This window comes from Zootoca vivipara, chromosome 1, assembly GCF_963506605.1.
Source record: "Zootoca vivipara chromosome 1, rZooViv1.1, whole genome shotgun sequence".
Lineage (NCBI taxonomy): Eukaryota > Metazoa > Chordata > Lepidosauria > Squamata > Lacertidae > Zootoca > Zootoca vivipara.
In genome coordinates, this window is record NC_083276.1 from 63,508,505 (window position 1) to 63,530,306 (window position 21,802).

General features: G+C 40.0%; 1 protein-coding gene across 1 annotated transcript in view; it reads right to left on the bottom strand.

Moving 5' to 3' along the window:
• DCDC1 (doublecortin domain containing 1) overlaps window positions 1–21,802 on the bottom strand; it is a 236,116-nt gene that overhangs the window by 166,822 nt on the left and 47,492 nt on the right. Inside the window, exon 8 of the mRNA XM_060275323.1 lies at window positions 16,709–16,875. Coding sequence (XP_060131306.1) covers window positions 16,709–16,875 — 167 coding nt within the window. The remainder of the gene's footprint in view (window positions 1–16,708; window positions 16,876–21,802) is intronic.

Here is a 21,802-nt window from a genome sequence, read left to right on the forward strand (position 1 = left end):
CCAGAAGAATCAAAGTCTGGATCCAAACCATTGTTTTGTAAAGCCTGCATTGTTTTCCTTTTAATGAAAGCATGCATTCTAGTTACAACATTTAATGGCATGCCAAAAATGATTAGTCTATATAATTATAGCCAGGGAAGTATCATAAGAGCTCCATGTATGTGCCCAGGCCTTCCTCTTTCCTCAGAAGCCATTTATGATGTATCAGAGGCTGCTCTGGATGGCCCCAGAAATTCCAAAGTGTCTAGTGAGCTGCAATATGAAGGAAGGCCCAGGAGCTTTGAGGAGGAACGTGGAAGCTTTTCACACAATGCTTTCCCACATTTCAGCCCACACAATATGTAATGACACATTATTTTACCCACACACATATCAGTAATGAAACATCCTTTCACAGGAAGTCGTTGAAGGCCGGTCAGAGAAATGACAAAATTAGGAATGCAATTTATAGATTCAGAGGTTTGCAGAGCTGATAGATTTTTTGTAGTCAACTGGAAAATATATGTATGTATTATGTATTTATTTATTTATATAAAGCTTTAGAGACTGCCTTTCAGTACCCATGTTTCAATGTTCAATGTATGAGGGCTGCAAGTCTTAATCTATAACAGATTCATTAATAGGTGGGGGCAATTTTAATTGGTGCATATGCAAGTTGAAGACACATTTTTAAAAGCTACATTTGTTCTGGTGATTTAGAGTAATGGGGAATGAAAAACAAAATGAAGATGGCATTTCCTTCTTCCAATAATAATAATACTAATTTCTTTATACCCCACCCATCTGGCTGGGTTTCCCCAGCCACTCTGGGCAGCTTCCAACAAAATATTAAAATACAATGGTCTGTTAAACATTAAAAGCTTCCCTAAACAGGGCTGCCTTCAGATGTCTTCTATAATTCTGGTAGTTGTTTTTCTCTTTGACCGTGAGTGATAACCTTGGCATGGTCACAGCCAGGGGGGGAAGAGCGGCAGCTGCCCACCTAAACCAATAGAAATCTGATGTTCTCCCCCCCCCCAAAAAAAAAAAATCCTGGCTACACCCACGAACCTTGGCTCATTAAACTGTAAATTATTCCCTCTTTAAAGTTCCTTCAGTATTTCAAAGATGCAGCTATGTTGAAGTATTAGTAATAAGTACATTTATTTAAATTTAATCAAGCATACCTTAATTTAAACAAGCAGTTTAATTTATTGAATAATTTAATGCCACAATAAAATGTATTACTAAATAGACTGGTATTAGACTGGTAACTGTTTATCAGACTAAGTCATGTGACAGTTGAAATTTGTTATTTACTAGTACATGATAAAAGTTATCGTAAAAAGATGGAGGATAATGACCATAATAATAAAGGGCTAATTACTCTAGTTATGAGAGACACTAGAGGAAGACAACTCCTGATGGAGCCAACACTTAGGAATTATGCAGAATCATATAGGCTTTGATTTTCCTCACAGATTCATAAATAAGTGCAAAATAATAAAAAGTGACAGGAAGCAGGTAACTGAGGTCTAATTTAATGTCGTTTTAAAAGATAATGTAACTTAAATTGACCAAAGGAAAATTATACAGCATACAAAACAGAAGCGTATGTATGCTGCCTAAGGTAGTTGCTTTAAAAAATGAGTGCTTGCAAAATTACGTGGCACACAGATTTAAGGGTTTTCATTCAATCTGAATTTCAGTGGTTTATGAAGTTACTTTTATCAATCAATAGTGTTTGTTGCTTTTTTCAAAGCAGTTAGAAAACTCTATATATTTGAGTTGATTCATATGTTCCATGTACAAACATATAATAACTACATTGTAGTATCCTGACATTGATACGGGGAAAGGTCCTAGAACCGATACAGGTGACAACCATTTTGTGTGTGTCAAACTGATGTGCGACTGCCAATGCGCAAGTCCTTTTGGACCTGGAGGAAGACAAAACGGGAGTGGGGCATAGTGGGTATACCAGGGTGTTGGTGTTTGTTTGTTTGTTGGTTGGTTTGTTTGTTGGTTTGTTTTTAAAAAACTCTGCAGAGATTCTCCGTGTTATGACTGGCCTTCCGGAGATGCAATGGAAGACAAAGAGCTTGGCTACACATTAGAGATGCTGTTGTGGGAAGCTGACCATTTAAAACTCAGAAGGCTCTTTCCCACAAACATCTCAACAGGCTGGGTTGGTTGGAGAGCCTTGAAGAACTGGGCCATTCCTCTCTCTCTCCCTGCCATCCTAGGAAGGATAAAAAGCCCTGAACAATTCAAATGATCAAACCCGAAACAAGTGTATTGTTGGGCAATGCAAAGGGGTGCATGTAAAACAGTGGCTCAGACTGCCCACTATGCACATTTTTTAATTGCATTCCACACATACTGCATTAATACAACATTATTAGAGATTAGGTATCTGTGTTCCCTTCAGAGGTCGTTGAACTATAACTCTCAACAGCCCCAGTCAGTACAACCAATGGTCAGGCATGTTGGGAGTTGTGGTCCAACAACATCTGGAGATTACACGGGTTCCACATATCTATAATTAATAAAAAAACTACATCAAATGTAAAGAAACAAAAGAACTTATGAATTTCACTGTGAGAACATGAGCACTCATTGATTTAATTTGGTGCTTGTCAGTTACAACAAGGACAACAGCACCCTCATTTATAAATTAAAACCATTTTTCACATTGAATATCAGATTATTAGAACTGAGAAATCCACATGATTTAAAACAGCCAAATTTTTATATTCATCTGTTTGTAAGGAATTTCCACAAATATGGAACTTGTGTAACAAATGTAAATACTTATCCCATGGGAAACACCACTTTGATTGTTACTTTTCATGACAATGGATTCTCTTTCCCCATTGTCCACACTTCAATGGCATTTACATTAATCTGCTGGGGCTACATTGTGGGTTTTTTATGGCATTAGAAACTATACTGTACTTTTGTTTCTAAAAGCAGTTAACTCCAGAATATTTTATGTTTCTAGAAGTGATCGATTCTATGGTAAGTCTGAAAGAGTTAAAATAATAAAGTAAAATTTGTGCAAAATGTGAATGTGAGTGACTTCACATTCAGTAGAAAGTATCAGTTGTATCTGGTGCACATCCCCTTTGTTTTATCAGCAATTTCTATAGTTATTTTAAATGAAAGCATGGTAATATGAATTTAATTATGTCATAAAAACAGTTCTAACAGACATACTAACACACCTAAAGGAGTATGCTAATACAAAATCTGCAAAAACTAACAGGAGCAAAGCCTCATATTAATCAAACATTTGCACTTTGCAAACACTTAAGAACATTTACTACCCTCCTGCAAATCATAATAATGAAATCACATATAACTTGCAACAAAGCTCTGTATTTTTATGAATGTTTCACCATTTATGTTTTCATTTTGTACTCTCGGGAATGATCTCAATGGATTTCTTGAAATACTAAGGAATTCACTTTTTTAGGACCGCAGGCTAGGGTGTGAGAGAGAGAGGATGGTTTAGCCTTTGCTCATGTGGGGTGACAGCATCATAGGAAAATAAAGTGCTTGAAAACACATTCATAAGGTGAACAATACATGACTGGCCTATACAAAAACAGAGTATACTGTCTTGATTCTAGGGCTAGGTTAACAAAAGGACAGATAAGGATGATTTGATTACAGTCCTGCAGGGAGCAAAGTCTTAACTTTATGTAGAATCCTAGGAATACCTACATCAGCCTGGATGATGGGGTGATGGTAACTGCAGGCTTAAACCCTAAGGCTGAACTTTGGCTTCCTAGTTTCCAAGTTTCACAGAAATAAAAAATGAGGGTCACCCAGAGATATTTCTGAGTGCCACCTAAGAAGAGCCCCTGATCCTGAAATTAATATATAACCATCATTCTCGTGTCCATTAAGGAAACTGTGCAAACAAGCCCAAAATATCAGTTCCATTCTGGAACAGCTAGTATACTTATGAATACTGGCCAACGAAGGAAACCATGGGATTGAAACATATTCAATGTTTTCACCCTATGTGATGATTGACCAGGAAGTCACCCAGACCTTTCCATAAGAAGCGCCTCACTGGATCAGATCAAGGCCTATGTAGTTTTAGCATCTAGGGGCCAACAAAATGCCTAAGGAAAGCTCAAAACGGGATATGAGGATAATGACCTTCTGACACTATTGCTGCTTTTTAGAGACATGATGCCTCATCCTAGGGTTAAATGTGATGATAATGAACGATGATTTGTACCCACTGATAGGCATATCCTCTGTGAATTTGACTAAGGTGCTTCTAAAGCTGTCTGTTGGTGGCCACTGCCACATATTGAGAAAACTAATTCCCTAGTTCTTCTGACAGTGCATAAACTATTTCCTTTTTGTCCGCCCTGAATCTCTCAGAAATCAGCTTCTCTGAATGAGTCTAGGTTCTGGTATTGTGAATATCATCATCATCATCATCATCATCATCATCATCATATTTATTACTTGCCCTTCACCAGCATTCTTGGCCCAACAAAGAAGCATAGGCTTTTATTCAGAATGAAGGGGCTTAAGCAGTTAGTACTTTAGGGAATCATGCATGAAAACAAAGGATCCTACAGGAAAGGCTATGAATATACAAAGCTGTAGAATACAGAAGTAGAAGGAACAGCTGCAAAAATAGAGAACCTGTGGGGATGAGCATTCTATACTTATCCGAAACACTATGTTTAGCTATTCTGAAAATTATCTACGGTAAGTACCTTACCAATTTGAGTGTTTGACTCTCATGTATTAGAATATGCTGATTCTTCTATTCAGGAATGTATTTATTTATTTCCCCACAATGCCAAGGTTTTCCAGGTGCCGCCCAGAGTGGCTGGGGTATAAATAATGTGAGGCGTATAAATAATAATAATAATAATAATAATAATAATATATTATTATTATTATTATTATTATTATTATTATTATTAGCAGCAGCAGCAGCAGCAGCAGCAAAAATTAAAATACAATACAAAGACAATTAATGTATCAATGCAGCATAGAAATAAATGGCAGCAGAGATAAAAGCCAATAAATACAAGAAAAATCCCATAGAATCAATGGATCCTAAAACCTTAAATTCCAAAACCTCATGAGTCTCTCAGAAGATGATAGTGGCAAGAAGAAGATAGTGGCAATTCATTTTAACAACTTCTCCATAATACATAAAATCTGCTTTCTCCTTTCAAATTCCCTTGTTCAGCACTTTCCAAGCAGCTGAAAGCCAGCTGGTTGTCAGGTGCTTGTGAATCACAGTCCTACACAAAGTAGTGAGCATACAGCAGGCAAAACTATTTTCTGCAGGTATTGGCCACATGAACCGTTTCCCCAAGGGGTACTAAGTCATGCAGTCAATCTAGTAGGGTTAATTAAATTCAGCCCTGCTTTCTGCAGGGATCTTTACTGGCCCCAATGCTGGTCGTGGTTTGGGCACAGCTGTAGCCTCCCAAGTTGAATTGGGACCTGTGCTGGGTCAAATTTGGAAGTTCCTAGAAATATAGAAGATTAAGAATACGAAAGTCACCCGTTTCTGACATAAGTAAATCTAAATTTCACTTCATAGTAACCCTGAAAAAGGAAGAAAGACCAATCAGCGGGGCACAAGTGGTAGATTCAGTACTGCATCAGAAGTTCTGCTGCTCATAAGGGACCCCAAAATCAGACCCTCTAGGAGTCTAGATCTGCAGGGCTGTAGCCCTGTTCCCCAAGGGCTACTTCCCCCCCCCCACACACACACACAGTGCTCCTCTCCACCAGTGAAGAGGGCTTAAATGGCATCCTAACCTTTCTCATTCCCATCAACACTCAGGAGTTAAAATTACACCATTGCTTCCATGTTTTAAAATCTCATTATCAACAAGAATACAAGTAGCCAGCTCTGATAACTTTTTGAATTAAGAGGACTTAAAAACAATCAGACTGTACAGAGTAATTCAATTTTGATGTAACTTAGGCAACAATCCTGCTTATGCATACATGGAAGTAAGCCCTATTTAACACAATGGGACTTATTTCTGAGCATATATGCATAGGGTTGGGCTGGGGGGGGGGCAGTTAGGATGGCCCCAAAACTGCTCCACTGGTTTGTCTATGGCAGATCCATCTTCTCAAGAAATGGGTGTCATTGGTAAACCAGCTTATGCTTAGTTAAAACACTCCTTGTCACCTCCATCTGAGAATCCAGGAGCAAAATAGGATCTTGGAGTAACCCCAAAACTGGAATATAGAATTATACATTTAATTAAACAGAACCTAATTAAGTATCCAATAGTCCGGACACCAAAACAATATAAAACTGAGTAAGCATTCTCACATAACCTTTTAAGCCTTAAAAAAAGGGGGAAATGAAATTTTCACTAAAACTGTCTGCTTAGAAAAATTTGATACTCCTAAGGAACTAAAAGACATAGCTTCTTTTGGTTTGGCACTTTCCTTCCTGTAATCAATCTGTTTGCAGAGCTCCAAATAATCATACTTGAGAAGTACTATGCAAGTCAAAGGTAACATTGATTAATTAGAAGAGAATGTGCAAAATACTAATCAATCCTCAAGACAGTTTTACTTGTTGTCTTTTGCCACCTCCTTAACAACGTGGCTTCTATGCTGTTCAACCCCCCTTCCTCCCCCCCCCCCCCAAGACATTCATATTCTTGTCCATTCACACAAGTCTCTTCCTGTGAGCATTGTTTTGGGAGGAGTAGGTGGCAGGCAGGGGGCACCCAATGTCGACAGAACAGATAGGATGTCAGGTGAAGATGGAATGCTGTGCCCTCTCTAACCAGCTGAAGACGGCATGATTGTTTTCTTACAAATAATACCTGTGGGTGTTGAAGCTGTTCAGGGAATCTATCAAGCACACTCTTTCACTTTGCCACTTTAACAATATAAAATTTGTTCTAAATTCAAAAGAGTCAGGGGTAATGATGCCTGTAGGTGGTTGAGTAATTTAAAGGAAATATGTAAAGTCTTACTTCCACAATCTTTAATAGAAGAATTCTGTAATTACGTTCAAGGCTCTCAAATGCAATAATCTCTTTTCAATATAATAATAATAATAAAAATTAAATGTATGTTGGCGCCTTTTCAAGAGAGTTAAATTAAAACCAATGAAAAATATTTGAGCAGAATTTCATTTAGTTCCATAGTAAAAGCAGTGTGCGAATATTACATTTCTTTATCAGTCACATTTTCAAAAACAGAAGCGGGTTTGAAATTCGGAACGCTATGCTTTTCATGCACAAATTTAATAATGTACACCTATAACTTAAATCTGAGGTGGTACTAACGTCTTGTGGCACTTAGAGTGTTGGACTAGGACCTGGAAGATCCCCACTCAGCCATGAAACCTGCTGGGTGACCTTGAGCCAGTCACTCACTTTCAGCCAAACATCCCTCACAGCATTATTGTGATGATAAAATGGGGAGGAAGAGAATGATGTACGCCACCCTGAGATCCATGAAGGGAAGGTGAGATATAAATGTAATAAAGAAATCAAGTGAACTTCCTAAGAACTTGCTTAAACAAAGCTCTATTCCATTCCTTAAAAAGCAATTAAATTACCGCTGCATGCCACTTCATTAAAGGGTAAAGCACATTTTAACTATTCTTTAAGTAGCTCTATTATCTAAAATAGATGCCGTATAGGCCCGAATATAAGCTGCACCCCAATATATGCCGCACCTTTAAAATTGGAGGGGGGGGGAATTCCCGAATATAAATTGCTCCCTTCCTCACTGCTCCTGGATGCATACCAGGGGGGAGGACCCATGCTGCATTGCCGGCAGCCTTTCCCCTTCCTCGCTCTCTCCCTTCCTGGCCTTGGGGGAGAGGATGGGGGACTACGCACGGGGTGGGCGCCGCTTCGCCACACTCCTGGCTGCATACCGTAAGGTTGCGAATATAATCCACACTTTTCACAGTTGGAATTTGGGGGGAAAGTGCAGTTTATCTTCAGGCCAATACGGTATTGTCTGTCTCTGTATTATAAAGTGATGCCTATTGCTGTTTAACTTTTACCGACGATGGCTATTGTTGCAGGTTTTGGGTCAGAGAATTTAGCTTCCTGGGTTAGAGAATTAGGGGGTTTTCTTGTATTGCAAGATGCCACTGGAGGTGCATGTAGCCTCCATGGAAAGGAGTGCCTTTGGGCAGCTATAGTCATCCTTGGAATGGGAGAACTGATAACCTCCCAATTGGGCTACTGCGTTGCACTCTGTGTGGGGCTTCCCTGCAACTGGTGCTGCCAGACTGTTGTTTGGGACACTGAAATGAGTTCACATAAACACTGGTCTTGAAAGCACTATACTTGCTGCCGGTAGGCTATTGGGCCATTCAAGGTGCTAATGCACAGAACCCTAAATAGCTGAGGACTCATGTACTTGAAGGAGTTCCTTCCCCAGTACCAATAGCGAATGGTGCTGCTTGGCTGCCCACGACAGCACCCCCTGGGGGCGGGGCGTTGCTCCGCAGCGCGCATGTGTCCTGATGCATGCATCGTGATGTCACAACGCACAACGCATGGGCCAGGACAAGCCAGGACCGACTGCGCATGTCCGCACATGTGCAGCCTGTCTGGGTTGGCACTGCTGCTCTGCTCGGCCGGCGGTGCTCGGCCAGCGCTCTGCTTCAGAGCGCGCTACAGAGTGGGTTGACAGGCGGTGGTTTGCCACCCGGCAACCTGCTCCGTAGCGCACTCTGCTTCTTCCTGCTTGGGCGGAGGAGGTGAGGGGTGGACCAGGGGCCGGGGGTGCTGCCCCTGCCAGAGTGGAGCTAGGAGCGGACCACCCCCTTTGCCCCTCCCTTGCTACGCGCCTGCCCAGTACAAACCAGCACTGGTTTTAAGATCCTCAGGAGAAGCTCTCCTAGTACTGCCCTGGGTGAATATAGCCCATGGGTGACTACATGAAGCAGAGCCCTGGCCTTTTCAGTAGTGGCACCTCAGACATAAAACATTGCTCCCTGTTGAGATCAGACTGCGCCCTATTGTTTTCTGTCAGGATACCCCTTAAGATCTATTTGTTCTGATAGGCCTTTGGAGCACGAGTTAGTGGAATCATATGCCCAATTTAATGTGTTTCATATATATACATACAGTGGTACCTCTTAATGCGTTCCGAACACACATTCGTAAGTAGAAAAAAATTGTAAGTCGAATCCCATAGGAATGCATTGGGAGAAAAAATTCGTAAGTCGAAGCAACCCTATCTAACAATTTGTAAGTAGAAAAAATCCTATCTAAACTGCATCCAAGATGGCGGACGGAGCTCTATTTGTAAGTAGAAACATTCGTAAGTAGAGTTATTCGTAAGTAGAAGTACCACTGTATATGGTATTATATAGTGTAGTTTTAATGGTGTGTTTTTGTAATTTATTATTAACAATAGCAGCAGCAATACAGGAGCTACTTCCCTTCACAAACACCCAAGAAGGGGAAATGGAACATTGTATCCATACCTAAAGCAAGTTCAGAGCTAAGGAATCACATGACATTGAGCTAGAACTTTGCAGGTGGGGGGTGGGAATGACGTGAAATCCATACCTTAGCTATTGAGGAGTTTCTTTTCTCTCCCACAGGTACTGTGAAGGCATCTATTAGTGCAGTGATTCAACTTTTCTTCCTTTCCCAATTGGTGATGTAGAACATAATCTTCAAGAAGGCTAAAATCTTTACAGTCAGGTCCTCTAACTCAACTATCTCTCCACAAGGAGCATCTTCCATTTGAGACTTGCCACACCCACTAGGTGAAATTAGCTAAATCAAGCACTTCTGAAAACACCCTCCTGCCTGTGTTTCAATACCAGATGTTTAGCATATAAGCCCACTTGTAAATTGGGTGGGATAGCTGGGAAATCAAGCAAATAGGGGATCTCTATGACACAGATATGCTTTCTCAACAAGGAAGGGGTCTAAATGGAACAAAAGCCCCATTCTTTTGCATACTTTGATATGAATTCAATGGGCTTTTACACAAGACCAAGTGTTTTTAGGCCTGCTGCTAGAGTTAAGCATTTTCCACAACATACTTCAATCAAGTGACCCCTCATTCTTCGCAAAAGTAAAAATGGACATTATGCTGAAAATAAGTTTACCATAGGGCTTTATGCCCTTAAATATATTAAAAGAATCAGTGATCTCCAATGTTGTGCCAGCAACATGACTTCCCATTCTTCCCTCTCCCCCCAAAAGCCCACCACTCTGTTCCAGAAGGTTGCCTTCTTGAAGTTTTAGGGGTGGGGGCTGCAAGGGTGAGGAGAGGAAGCGGGAGTCCTCTTTATGCAAGCAGACGTCAGCTGCACAAGCCAACCATTATAGTTGGGTATCAACCTAGAAGTGTACAGTGGTACCTCGGTTTAAGTACACAATTGGTTCCGGAAGTCTGTACTCAACCTGAAGCGTACTGGAAAGTGGATTAATCCGTTCCAGACAGTCCACGGAGTACTAAAACTGAAGTATACTTAACCCGAAGTATGAGTGTAATTGGTTCTCGAAGTCCGTACTTAACCTGAAGCGTACTTAACCTGAAGCGAACTTTCCCATTGAAAGTAATGGAAAGTGGATTAATCCGTTCCAGATGGGTCCGCAGAGTACTTAAACTGAAAGTACTCAAACCGAAGCGTACTTAAACCAAGGTATGACTGTATTTCTGTTTCCTTAGGAACATAGGAAGCTGTTTTAGAAATAGTCAGATCATTGATCCATCTAGCTCAGTATTATCTACATGGACCAGCAGCAAATCTCCATGGTTTTAGACACAAGTCTTTCCGAGCCCTACTAGGAGATGTCCAGGAAAAATACTTATTTTAAAAAAGTAAAATTTAGACATAATCTGAACCACTTATATAAAATTGCTGGCACTGTGATGGTTTTTCTCCAGCTTTTCTCTGTGATAGTTGAAGGTTATTGTTTAATGGTTAAATAAAATCTTTATAAGTTACATTTTCATCACAGCATGTGACAGTGAAAATACCTTCATACTGAAACTAATTTCAAGGCTATTAAAATGCGGGTGGGAAAGCATGTGCCACACATTATTCAAAGAAGGGATGCTTGATTTCCCCATGATCTAGGCAATTTTCTGACCTGGCGAGGAACTGTTCCACATATATGTGCACCATTGACAAAATATAAACAGGGTTTTCCCTATCAAGGCTTACCATTATCATACTTTTCCTCTTAGAATAATTGCCTATGCACAAACTCTAGATGGCAACATTGCACTTGCTGTGTTTGTAAGGCAGACTAGTACAGTCAGTCCCCACACATAGTCTTTATCAACATTTTATGTGCCACAGATCTATAGCTTCTTATTATAAGTGTAATGAAGCAGAAGTTATTGAAGCATTTTATTGATTGCTCAGATCACAAGTTTACTGTCATACTGAATTGGCACCTTAGTCGCTGAAGCAAACTGCTGACACCTTTTTTAAAAAGTGACAACTACATCTATTTCATGACCAGAAATCCATTTTCATCTCTATCAAGACAAGAATGCAATTTTCACTTCATTTAACTGATGTTAGGCCTGCTCAAGGCATGACACTTTGGAAAAGACACAAGTGTAAGGTTCTTAAAATACTCTAGTAACTAGAATGCAGCTTGGTTGCATGAAAATATAGGAGCTCGACTCAAATCTATAACACAACTTAACATGCTAAAAATCACTTATCGAAACCTATAAAGAAAGTGGGTTGATTTTCAAGTTCAGAATTAAAAAAAGAATTTTAATGATATTTTAATAAGAGTCTATGTTACTATACTACAGGGTTAGTATGTATGGCTGTTTTGACAAAAAAAGTTTGTTTTATCATTCTGCAAAGCCGCCTTCTTTGTCCCAGGCCACACCACACAGATGCAAAGGTTGTTGCCCTGTTACCAAATTTCTACTGTATACAGAAAAATCATAACACCAGCACTTTAATATTGTGCTTGTCTAAAGTGCTGACAATTTTTCAAAAAACATTAGTCAAAACAATGAAGTTTACAATCAGTAATAAATTTCAACATATATTTCACTGGAATCTTTTTGTTACAGGTAACAACAACAGCAACATATTTATCTGCTTTCTAAGTTTATTTTAAAGTAATAATTCACCACACAAAACTCTGTAGAACTCCATCATCTTTGCAAAGTTTTGAAAAATTAAATGCTACATTCAATATAAGTTAAATATCTCAGCATAATACAGTTATTATGCAAAACTCCATAAAAAGATGTAACTTTTTATAATATAAAAATAACACTATAGTATAATACTATATGCCACCATCAGACTCAATTATTATTATTATTATTATTATTATTATTATTATTATACAAATCTGATACCATATTACACCATGGACACTCAGAAGTTAAAAACAAAAACAAAGTTATGCAGTATTTGCTATTCATGTTTAACAAAAACTAGTATTTAAGTGCAGCAACTGTAAATCAAAGAGTTGCAAAATGCCAAATAATGTATTAACTTTTTCTTGACACAAATAAGCACATTTTGCTTAAAAACAACAACAAAGTAACCTCTGACCTCAAGCAGGACTGTTTATCAAATTATATGACAAAGGATGCTGAAAATGAATATTGAAATATTTTTGGCATATTACACCTTCTTTTAAAGATATAATGTACAGTAACACTTAACACAAATACTTCTCTCTTTTGTTTGTTAAAAACTTTTTTCTTAAGCTGCTTGACCTACTCCTAAAATACATAATTCAAAAATATTTATTTAAGTTTTACAACAATATTACGATTGTCATAGTATGATGGGAATGAACTTTCGGGTGGATTGGAAAAAGCTGAAGAGCTCAATAGGCTGGCGATAAGACATCTTTCTGTCTCTCAGAACGAGTATTAGTTTACTATGCAGAATGGTCTCAATTTTTTATCCCAGAGAGTAAGAGATACAAAATGGCTATGGTAATACAGTATCTCTTACTGGATCTACCACTTACCCTTTGTGTCACCTTACCCATGTTTTGTGCCTTGCTGATCTTAGTGACAGACAGGACTAATTGTTTACTATGTGAGCCTAAAGGACAGAAATGTTTAAGAATCATTAATATCATTTAAAAAGGTATTTCAATCTTCTCTTTGGCCTCTGTTTAGCTGTGCTAGGACTGTGAATGACAGCTTCCCTGCTTGAAGCACAGGGAACGCACAGCCTTCCTCATTCACTGATCACTCTATGGCCTTTTCACACGTTCCTTCCACAGTAGTGTTTGTCCCCAAACACTGGGGCTCAGCACAATGACATTCCTGTTCAACACCCCCACCAACAGCACAACTACATATCAAGAATGCTAATGAGACAGGACAGCCCCTTCACTGGAAGTGTTAACTGCACTTCATGGTTGCATGTTTATGCTATTTCCACACTTGCTAATGAATTTTTAATATTCCAGGCATAGCTTTGAACAATTTCATCCTGCAGAAATTGCAGCTCAAAGTAAAGGCACTTAAATACATACTGTCAAAGCAAAGTTATTAGCTCTTTTATCATATTTGCTGTTAAATCTAGAAAACAAGATGTGATCTTTTAGGTCTAAATAAAGATGCAAAAATCAAGAAAACAATTGGTTTAAACACACACTCGTTTTAGCACCTAAATACACCACATCGTAAAAAAAATCTAAAATTCTCAGGAGCATTCGTAGATTTTACGGTAAGCAATCACTTCCTGAAAATCACTTATCACACATCTCAGCCAAATGCTCACAGGACATTGTGATTTTAAAGTATGAGTTCTAGAATACAAAATATTACTGTAATTATAGTATTTGTACTTTTAATTTTTTTTGGGGGGGGGACATTTTCTCTTGTCTTCAAGGAGTCGTAAGTTCCAAAAAGTATCTTTTTTCCTTAATCCACCCTAAACATTTTCAGTAAAAGGCCTGTAAAAAGTATTCACACTTTTTATGACATGGACACAGGGACAGAAAATGGTCCCCGTGTGAACTGAACATTTTGACTCAGATCCCCGCACCTAAAAGGGCAAGATGCAACAAACTACTAGCATACCCACTGTTGCTGACATGTAAAGTAGACCTGCAGAGAAAGTGGTATGTTGTGACCGCACTTTGTGCATGTTAATTCAGATTGACTGAAAATCAGAAGGATTGTTTTAATAGCGTAGATACCTACTGCTACGGAGGTTTTTGTCTGCATGACCCAATGGAACAAAATTAACTGGAAGGTATTTCTTCAACATTTTAAATGCTTTCCTTTAAATTAAAAGGGATAACGTTAAGGTAACTGAAAACAAAGGCAGGGTACAGCTAGTAAAACCTGAGCTGAGAAACAATCAAGCTTCCTCTGAGCACACACAGCGTCATCAAAAAGCCACTCTCAAAACAGTTTGCCTAGGCAAAACAAGAGCCACTAAAGCCTTTTGACCTGGCGTGCTAGTTTATCACAGGTGAGAAAAACATACGGTACAAGTGCTGATGAGGCACTCACATGACACATGTCAGCACAGCCACATTCCTCATTGGGTGGACTAACTAGTCTGAACAATCAAAAACCTTCTGGCAAGAACAGAAGAGTAGGGCCCAGCCGCATGGCATGCCTGTGAGCTGCGTGGCATGCTTGGTCTGGTTCCGTCTGCTGATGCATTAAAGAAGAGATGGGTTACAGCTGTGCATTGGGACATAGCTATGGATGGCACACCAGAGGTACAAGCTAATTTTGACAATGGCCTGTGATCCAAACAGGCCTGTGCAAGAACATAAAGCACTTGAAAGTGTGCACAGGGAGAATGATTTTCCGTGCCATCTGTGGCCCATTGCCCACACTGAATGTTTCTGCAGAGTGTCCTCTGGCCTTTAAGAATTAGTAGCTTTTCAAGATGCAACTGACTGGAGCTGGAAGAAGGAGGCTTAGTGTGGAAATAGTGCATGTAGACTTTTGTGCTCTGTTCTTTGGGCCACATTCAGTTATTAAAAATTGCATATTATGGGGGAAAGGGGAAAACAGAAATATTTCAGAATATGCTTAACCAAAATAAAGTGATTTTAAGTATTTGAAATACTTAAGATACCAGTGTTAAAATTTTAAGTTACTTGAAAAGGGCAAACATTACTAAACATGGGACTGCAGTTGTATTTATTCTTACTGTACAGTTGTAATTGTAACTTACTATGATCAACAGCCATAGCAAATATTCTTAACTTGGGTATAACTTTCATATTTTAGAACTGTCTAATATTACCTCTCTTTTTACTTCTAAACACTGAAATAAGTTTAAAATGGTATCCGCTTTTATAAAAGCAAAAAAAGGGGGGGGGGTTTCTGAATCAAACTCAAACTCTTACTGTTGCTAGTTTATGTCTCTTAAAACCCAAAACACTATGAATAGCAGGTGCCCTTTGTTCTATATTAATTTGGTGCAAAATTATGATTATTGAAAAAACTGAATTACATTTGAGAGATATTTTCCATTAAAGAAAGAAATGTCTTTCTGATATAGACCATTTCTACTCCTCTTTGTGTTGCATCAAAGCTGCCTTTTGCAGGTGAAGTAAAAACTTTAAAAATAAGGACCAAATAAGGATCGTGTAGTTCCTCCCTCACCCCCTGCGCCAATATTAAAATGGGTCAAGCATTTAATAATAATAATATTACAATTTATTATTTATACCCTGCCCATCTGGCTGGGTTTCCCCAGACACTCATTTGCTGAAAGAAAGCTCCTTTGCCTGCTTCTGTATTCTTGATTACTTGTTGTAGATCCCCATCAGCTCAGGACAAAACAGTTTATTTCAAAGTAAATGATCATTTCTCTTTATGAACCTAACAGCAGGAGGTGCTGTATAAACAGCATGACTGACATCCGCTTCCCCCCCCCCTTTCATGAAGACTGAGAGCATGATGCATTCATCTTTTAGTATGTGACCCAGTATATCTTGTAAATCTCAGTTTAAGATGCAATATTAATTTTTGCTCTGATAATTTTCCATGCCAAGATTTTCAAGCACTTAAAAAAATAACAAGCAAACTATACTAAAACTAACAGTTCTGAAAAGGGATACAATATTTGTTCAGTTTAGCTCAATTGCACTAATGTGCATTAAAACATATTTCCAAAAGGTCAAAAAGAATACTGGCATGCAGTGCAGACCAAAAACAAACTAACTACATTCAATACCTTTCATCTATAAACACACACACACACACACACACACAATAAATCTCTGTGTTGGGTACAGAATGTAAATGTATTTTAGATGCCTAACAAATTTCTCATGCAAATGGCTGAAGGCTGCTTCTCAAAGTAAAACATTAAGAAAATGACAAAACATTAAGAAAAATGTTATGTTTGCATGATTTTACATTAAATATATCTTAACTTTTTTCAGTTCTACGTATTTCTACATGGGAGAGGGATGAAATGAATTCTGAGAAATTGCATATGTTTCACTATTAGTGACCCTATCCTAAATAGCTATATATAATTTCCTTAGAAGGAGAAGTGCAGCACAAAAAGATTAGGCATACAACACACTGAAAGGCATACACAATAAACTCCATTATTGTTGGCTTTGAGATTACAGGAGAAATACTTCATCTACCTATTGCGTATAAGAGCTCATGTAATACATGCCAGCCTTCCTTATGACACACTGCCAATCACAGCTTTACGACAACTAGTGCATTTCATATCAAAGAAAAAGCAGCTGTTTAAAGACGTGGGATAACTCACCTGATCACAGTAGTTTTTAGCAGACTTTAATCGCTGGTGCAAGGCCAACAGTACTCCTTGGATATATATCTTTGCTCCAGAGGGGCTGAAACCTTCTCCCTTAGAGACCCAAAGAGGTCCTCGCAGAGGTGTGATGGAATTTTGCAGGCATTTGTCAAGCAGAGGAACTACACAAGGGGAAGGGGAAGGGGGAGAAAAGCATTCTTTTGACCCAGCTGAAACACACAGTCTGAAATGCATCCCCGAACCCACAACTCTTAACATCTATTATTTATATCTGACCTGGGTTAAGTCTTAGAAAAACAGATCCTGCATTTCGAGTGGCCACCATGAAGGATATATTTATATTGAGACACCCCCCCCCATGTAAGACTCATAAGCCTTGTGAGCACACCTGAATAGTTTTGAAGTGTGTCTAACTAGCTGCACAGAGTGTCATGGTGTGCACTGATTGCCTTATCTTCTCATTTATCACAGATGAGTTGGAACCAACCTTGCTGAAATCTACTGGCATTGTCCTGATAAAATTGCAAGCTCCATGTTGTTTCAGAGCATAGCTTCCTGTCAATGAGTGTATATGTTTATAGATCAAGCATTTTACACAGCTGATAATTACTAAAATAGAAGCAGTTTTATAAAGAATTATTTGCTATCATCTTTTTTTATTATTTGCATTCAAACAAGTAGCTTCCAAAACAAATAAATCTGCTTAGTATAGCATTGCTGTTCTTTTGATTGAAGTGGATGGGGGAGTGGGGAGCAGGAAGACACGTATGTGGCATGTAAGGCACTGGGTGACAACATATGCTTTCTCTTCTATTATCATTTCCTAAAATATGTTTGAAAAACAGACACAACTTTTCAGACGGAACGCAAATGTTTTTTTACACTAGTAGCTATGGGTATCTTAACTACACTGTGTGGTACAATCTCTTTATTATTATCAGTAAATCCTGAAGCCAAAATACGTATGCTTATTTCTCCCTTGGCTCTGCATCACAGATACTAGCAGATGATTAATTTAAGAATATGAAGAAAGCTTATTCCACTTTATTAACCTATGTGCTGATAGATTAAAGGAGTGGGTGAATCCCACCCACCACCCACTCTGATAAAACTTAAGAATTTCCCCAGAATTTTAATGGAATGAAGGATCTGTGTGCAGCAGCAGCAGCAGCCCCCAAAGGGTGCTGCCCCCAGAAGGGCCTCTTGGTAAATGCAGTTTGCACCATGCAGATGCTTGCCCTCCAGCTGACCTGATTCAGCGGGGAACTCCTACACTGAATCCTAGTGAGCCTTGACACAAATTAAGCTCAGAGGCTGAGAGAGAAGGAGAGTCTTCCTATAATTAGAAGAGGGCAGGAACGGGGAGGTGAATCTAGCTTTGTGAAGGGTCGTTGGAGGGAAAGGGTGAGGGACTAAGAGTGGATTTGTGTTTGAAGGAGAACAGAATACCTGCATTCTGTGGTTACAACCTTTGGACAATGTTGTTTTTGTTGTTGTTTAGTTGTTTAGTCGTGTCCGACTCTTCATGACCCCCTGGACCAGAGCACGCCAGGCACTCCTGTCTTCCACTGCCTCCCACAGTTTGGTCAGACTCATGTTGGTGGGCAATAGGTGAGGGTCAATGCTTATTTCTAAAGAGAGAAGTGCTGGGCATTTAGTGTGCTCACGTGAGACAGAAATGTCATCACTTTATAAGTCCTGCTTCTTCACTATAAATGTGTGTGGTCGGGGAGACTGCAGTTTCTTGATGGTTAAGCGAAAAGCACTCTGCACATGCTTGCACACATATTGTTCCTTAATTCTAAGCGAGCGGGGCTGCACTCTAGATTACTTACTTCTGCTTAAGTATTCTTTACCATGTGACCAGTCTTGATCTAGTTTCCTATTGCCATAAGTATCCTCAAAAGTTTAGAGACTAAATTACAGAAAAGCAATATAATCTTGTGGTAATTCTGGACTCACCCGCCCTCCCAGAAATCCTGTTTTGTGTCACTAACTGCTTTTTACTTATGCTCCCTGGCCACAAGCAACATTTTATCAGCGAAGGATCCATGATACTATGAATGGGGGCAGGGAGGTCTGAGGTGAGACAATCAACCTCTCCAGTCACCAATGGCCAAAGGTGTTTCCTTCGCCTCCTTCTTACTCCTCCACCCAGAAGTGTGCATCATGAACCATGCAATAAGTCACTAGAAGCAAAGCCTTCATGTTTCCAAGCAGGGAACCAACCAGAAGCCAGATCTTCAAAACAGAAGTGTTGTGTTAGGATCAAAGTAAAAAAAAAAAAGCACAAGAGGAAATAGGGATCAGACAGAGGGGATGTGTGTTTTTTTTCTTGCTCTACCTCACTTATAGGTGGGTCTTAACCTTATCAATACTCACATATATGAGAGACAGAGCTTTCTTCCAGACAAAACAACTGAGCGTTTCCATGCGGCAGAACAGAGAAATTTCAGTTTTGTTGTTTGCTTGGGTGGGGAGTTTAGAGGAACACCCGAGGTGGAGATTGCATCCCAAAATGCAACCAATGGGGGTAATTACATACACATTCACACAATTGGACAGGTAGAGAGACTGTGGTCCAAACTACATAAGACACCAAATTTGCAGTTGCGTTTCCCCCACCCACCCCTGCAGGCCAACTCTGACAGGTGGGGATTCACTTTTATTTTCCCCAAGCACCTATTGGTGTTGCCATCCATTCCCTCTAGTGCTCTCTGAGAAGCTACCACCCGCCCCAATGCTTCTCTTTTAACTTGTGTGGGCAACAGCCAGTGCTGATCAGGTCCCTCTCAAATCTGCTGTGATCCCTGTTGGGTGTTGAGAAGACCATGCCTGAACTTAAACCACACCACTGATTCCTGTGCCGGCTGTGACATGGATCTCTCCTTGGTAGCCAGCAAGATCCATCTCCAGCCAAAGAAGGCCCATAGTAAAAAGCATAAAGCATAAATAGTCGGAGCTGAACTTTGTGAAAGCTTCTCTGATTCTGTTAAACAAGCTCTACTGAACTGCCCCAAAGATAGTGTGGAAGCAAAGGTGGAACCACATCCAATAGGCACTCTGTTGTTGTTGTTGTTGCTGTTTAGTCGTTTAGTCGTGTCCGACTCTTTGTGACCCCATGGACCATAGCACGCCAGGCACTCCTGTCTTCCACTGCCTCCCGCAGTTTGGTCAAACTCATGTTCGTAGCTTCGAGAACAATGTCCAACCATCTCGTCCTCTGTCGTCCCCTTCTCCTAGTGCCCTCCATCTTTCCCAACATCAAGGTCTTTTCCAAGGATTCTTCTCTTCTCATGAGGTGGCCAAAGTATTGGAGCCTCAGCTTCACGATCTGTCCTTCCAGTGAGCACTCAGGGCTGATTTCCTTCAGAATGGATAGGTTTGATCTTCTTGCAGTCCATGGGACTCTCAAGAGTCTCCTCCAGCACCATAATTCAAAAGCATCAATTCTTTGGCGATCAGCCTTCTTTATGGTCCAGCTCTCACTTCCATACATCACTACTGGGAAAACCATAGCTTTAACTATACGGACCTTTGTAGGCAAGGTGATATCTCTGCTTTTTAAGATGCTGTCTAGGTTTGTCATTGCTTTTCTCCCAAGAAGCAGGCGTCTTTTAATTTCGTGACTGCTGTCACCATCTGCAGTGATCAAGGAGCCCAAGAAAGTAAAATCTCTCACTGCCTCCATTTCTTCCCCTTCTATTTGCCAGGAGGTAATGGGACCAGTGGCCATGATCTTGGTTTTTTTGATGTTGAGCTTCAGACCATATTTTGCGCTCTCCTCTTTCACCCTCATTAAAAGGTTCTTTAATTCCTCCTCACTTTCTGCCATCAAGGTTGTGTCACCTGCATATCTGAGGTTGTTGATATTTCTTCCGGCTTGGGATTCATCTAGTCCAGCCTTTCGCATGATGAATTCTGCATATAAGTTAAATAAGCAGGGAGACCATAGACAACCTTGTCATACTCCTTTCCCAATTTTGAACCAATCAGTTGTTCCATATCCAGTTCTAACTGTAGCTTCTTGTCCCACATAGAGATTTCTCAGGAGACAGATGAGGTGATCAGGCACTCCCATTTCTTTAAGAACTTGCCATAGTTTGCTGTGGTTGACACAGTCAAAGGCTTCTGCATAGTCAATGAAGCAGAAGTAGACGTTTTTCTGGAACTCTCTAGCTTTCTCCATAATCCAGCGCATGTTTGCTATTTGGTCTCTGGTTCCTCTGCCCCTTCGAAATCCAGCTTGCACTTCTGGGAGTTCTCGGTCCACATACTGCCTAAGCCTGCCTTGTAGAATTTTAAGCATAACCTTTCTAGCCTGTGAAATGAGCGCAATTGTGCGGTAGTTGGAGCATTCTTTGGCACTGCCCTTCTTTGGAATTGGGATGTAGACTGATCTTCTCCAATCCTCTGGCCATTGCTGAGTTTTCCAAACTTGCTGGCATATTGGGTGTGGCACCTTAACAGCATCATCTTTTAAAATTTTAAATAGTTCAGCTGGAATATCATCACTTCCACTGGCCATGTTATTAGCAGTGCTTTCTAAGGCCCATTTGACTTCACTCTCCAAGATGTCTGGCTCAAGGTCAGCAACCACACTACCTGAGGTGTATGAGACCTCCAGATCTTTCTGGTATAATTCCTCTGTGTATTCTTGCCACCTACAATACAATACAGCAAAAGAGAGCAACAGATCCCTGACTGGTTTGAGGCCTGCATAAAAGACATGAAACCTGCTGTTGCTGCAAAGTGTGATCCTCTCTTCAACTACAAGTGTGCACCCTGCAAAAAGACTCTTGCTACATGGAGAAAGGCAAGTGATAAAGGCAAATGATGCCCAGCAGAATGCACCGCTGAAAACCTTTTCGGGAGAGATCATCACAGTCCACAGCAACAAAGCAATGGGCAGAGTACTATCCAGAACTGTACTCGCAGCAAAACATGGACTCTGACACAGTCAACAGTATCCAGACTCTGCTTGTCTTGGAAATGCTGGATGTCCCTCCTGTGCCTGAAGACAGACAGGTTATGCCATGGTGCAGCACAAGTGGATGCATTCATCCACAAAAATGTGTCTCTCCCACC